This window comes from Electrophorus electricus, chromosome 22, assembly GCF_041902795.1.
Source record: "Electrophorus electricus isolate QZ-2024a chromosome 22, ASM4190279v1, whole genome shotgun sequence".
Taxonomy (NCBI): domain Eukaryota; kingdom Metazoa; phylum Chordata; class Actinopteri; order Gymnotiformes; family Gymnotidae; genus Electrophorus; species Electrophorus electricus.
Genome location: NC_137518.1, coordinates 11645001 through 11647500, shown reverse-complemented (window position 1 = coordinate 11647500; position 2500 = coordinate 11645001). Strand labels below are relative to the sequence as shown.

The 2500-nt window shown below is 44.7% G+C and overlaps 1 protein-coding gene across 4 annotated transcripts in view; it reads left to right on the top strand.

Annotated features, from left to right (window-relative positions):
* dnah1 (dynein, axonemal, heavy chain 1) overlaps positions 1 to 2500 on the top strand; it is a 65858-nt gene that overhangs the window by 13221 nt on the left and 50137 nt on the right. For all 4 annotated transcript variants that reach the window (XM_035520583.2, XM_081705744.1, XM_081705743.1 and 1 more), the window contains exon 19: positions 1009 to 1207. In XM_035520583.2, coding sequence (XP_035376476.2) covers positions 1009 to 1207 — 199 coding nt within the window. The remainder of the gene's footprint in view (positions 1 to 1008; positions 1208 to 2500) is intronic.

The window sequence follows — 2500 nt, the reverse complement described above, 5'->3', positions numbered from 1 at the left end:
ACACACACCAATGTACACGGCTCAGCCGTCACACACACCAACGTACACGGCTCAGCCGTCTCACACACACCAACGTACACGGCTCAGCCGTCACACACACCAACGTACGCGTCTCAGCCATCTCACACACCAACGTACGCATCTCAGCCGTCTCACACACACCAATGTACACGGCTCAGCCGTCACACACACCAACGTACGCGTCTCAGCCGTCTCACACACACCAACGTACACGGCTCAGCTGTCACACACACCAACGTACGCATCTCAGCCGTCACACACACCAACGTACGCATCTCAGCCGTCTCACACACACCAACGTACACGGCTCAGCCATCTCACACACCAACGTACGCGTCTCAGCCGTCACACACACCAGCGTACGCATCTCAGCCGTCTCACACACCAACGTACGCATCTCAGCCGTCACACACACCAACGTACACGGCTCAGCCGTCACACACACCAACGTACACGGCTCAGCCGTCTCACACACCAACGTACACGGCTCAGCCGTCACACACACCAACGTACGCATCTCAGCCGTCTCACACACACCAACGTCTGCGTCTCAGCCCTCATACACACCTCTGCACCCACAGCCAAATCAGAGCAGTGTGTATGGATCACTTGTTAAGACTAATCTTCTTACTTGTCTTGAAGGTACTTGTCCTAATTCTCCGCATCCTTGGTGTGTTTGTAACCTATGATAACTTCCTGTGTGAATGCCAAGTGGTTCAGAGCTTTGCATAAGATTTGCAAACAAGCATGGTTTGTTGATAGCCACCATTCCTGGGGTCATGATTGGGGTCATTCCTGGGGCAACACACTGGAGGCATATGTATGTCAGGTTTGTGTGTTCATATGTATTGTCAGGTTTGTTTATTCATATGTATGTCAGGTTTGTATGTTCATATGTTTGTCAGGTTTTTGTGTTCATATGGTTGTCAGGTTTGTGTGTTCATATGTAAGTCAGGTTTGTCTGTTCCTCTGATTCCTCTGGTTCAGTACAACCAGCTGCAGAAGCTCAGTCGAGATTTTCAGCCATTCTGGGATCTATGGACGACCACATCTGATTGGCTGAGGTGGCAAGAGAGCTGGATGAATGACCCACTGTCCACCATCGATGCGGAACAGCTGGAGCGCAGCGTCAACGATGCCTTTAACACCGTGCACAAGTGTGTCAAACTGTTTAAAGACATACCAGGTTAATAACACACTGTTAACACCGTGCACAAGTGTGTCAAAGTGTTTAAAGACACACTGGATTAATAACACACCTTTAACACCGTGCACAAGTGTGTCAAATTGTTTAAAGACATACCAGGTTAATAACACACTGTTAACACCGTGCACAAGTGTGTCAAAGTGTTTAAAGGCACACTGGATTAATAACACACATTTAACACCGTGCACAAGTGTGTCAAATTGTTTAAAGACATACCAGGTTAATAACACACTGTTAACACCATGCACAAGTGTGTCAAACTGTTTAAAGATACACCGGGTTAATAACACACCTTTAACACTGCACAAGTGTGTCAAACTGTTTAAAGACACACTGGATTAATAACACACCTTTAACACCGTGCACAAGTGTGTCAAACTGTTTAAAGCCATACCAGGTTAATAACACACTGTTAACACCATGCACAAGTGTGTCAAACTGTTTAAAGACACACCGGGTTAATAACACACCTTTAACACTGCTCAAGTGTGTCAAACTGTTTAAAGACACACCGGGTTAATAACACCTTTAACACCGTGCACAAGTGTGTCAAACTGTTTAAAGACACACTGGATTAATAACACACCTTTAACACCATGCACAAGTGTGTCAAACTGTTTAAAGACACACCGGGTTAATAACACACCTTTAACACCATGCACAAGTGTGTCAAAGTGTTTAAAGACACACCGGGTTAATAACACACCTTTAACACCGTTCACAAGTGTGTCAAACTGTTTAAAGACACACCATGTTAATAACACACCGTTAACACTGTGCACAAGTGTGTCAAACTGTTTAAAGACACACCGGGTTAATAACACACCGTTAACACTGTGCACAAGTGTGTCAAACTGTTTAAAGACACACCGGGTTAATAACACACCTTTAACACTGCTCAAGTGTGTCAAACTGTTTAAAGACACACCGTGTTAATAACACACCTTTAACACTGCTCAAGTGTGTCAAACTGTTTAAAGACACACCGGGTTAATAACACACCGTTAACACTGTGCACAAGTGTGTCAAACTGTTTAAAGACACACTGGGTTAATAACACACCTTTAACACTGCTCAAGTGTGTCAAACTGTTTAAAGACACACCGGGTTAATAACACACCGTTAACACTGTGCACAAGTGTGTCAAACTGTTTAAAGACACACCGGGTTAATAACACACCTTTAACACTGTGCACAAGTGTGTCAAACTGTTTAAAGACACACCGTGTTAATAACACACCTTTAACACTGCTCAAGTGTGTCAAACTGTTT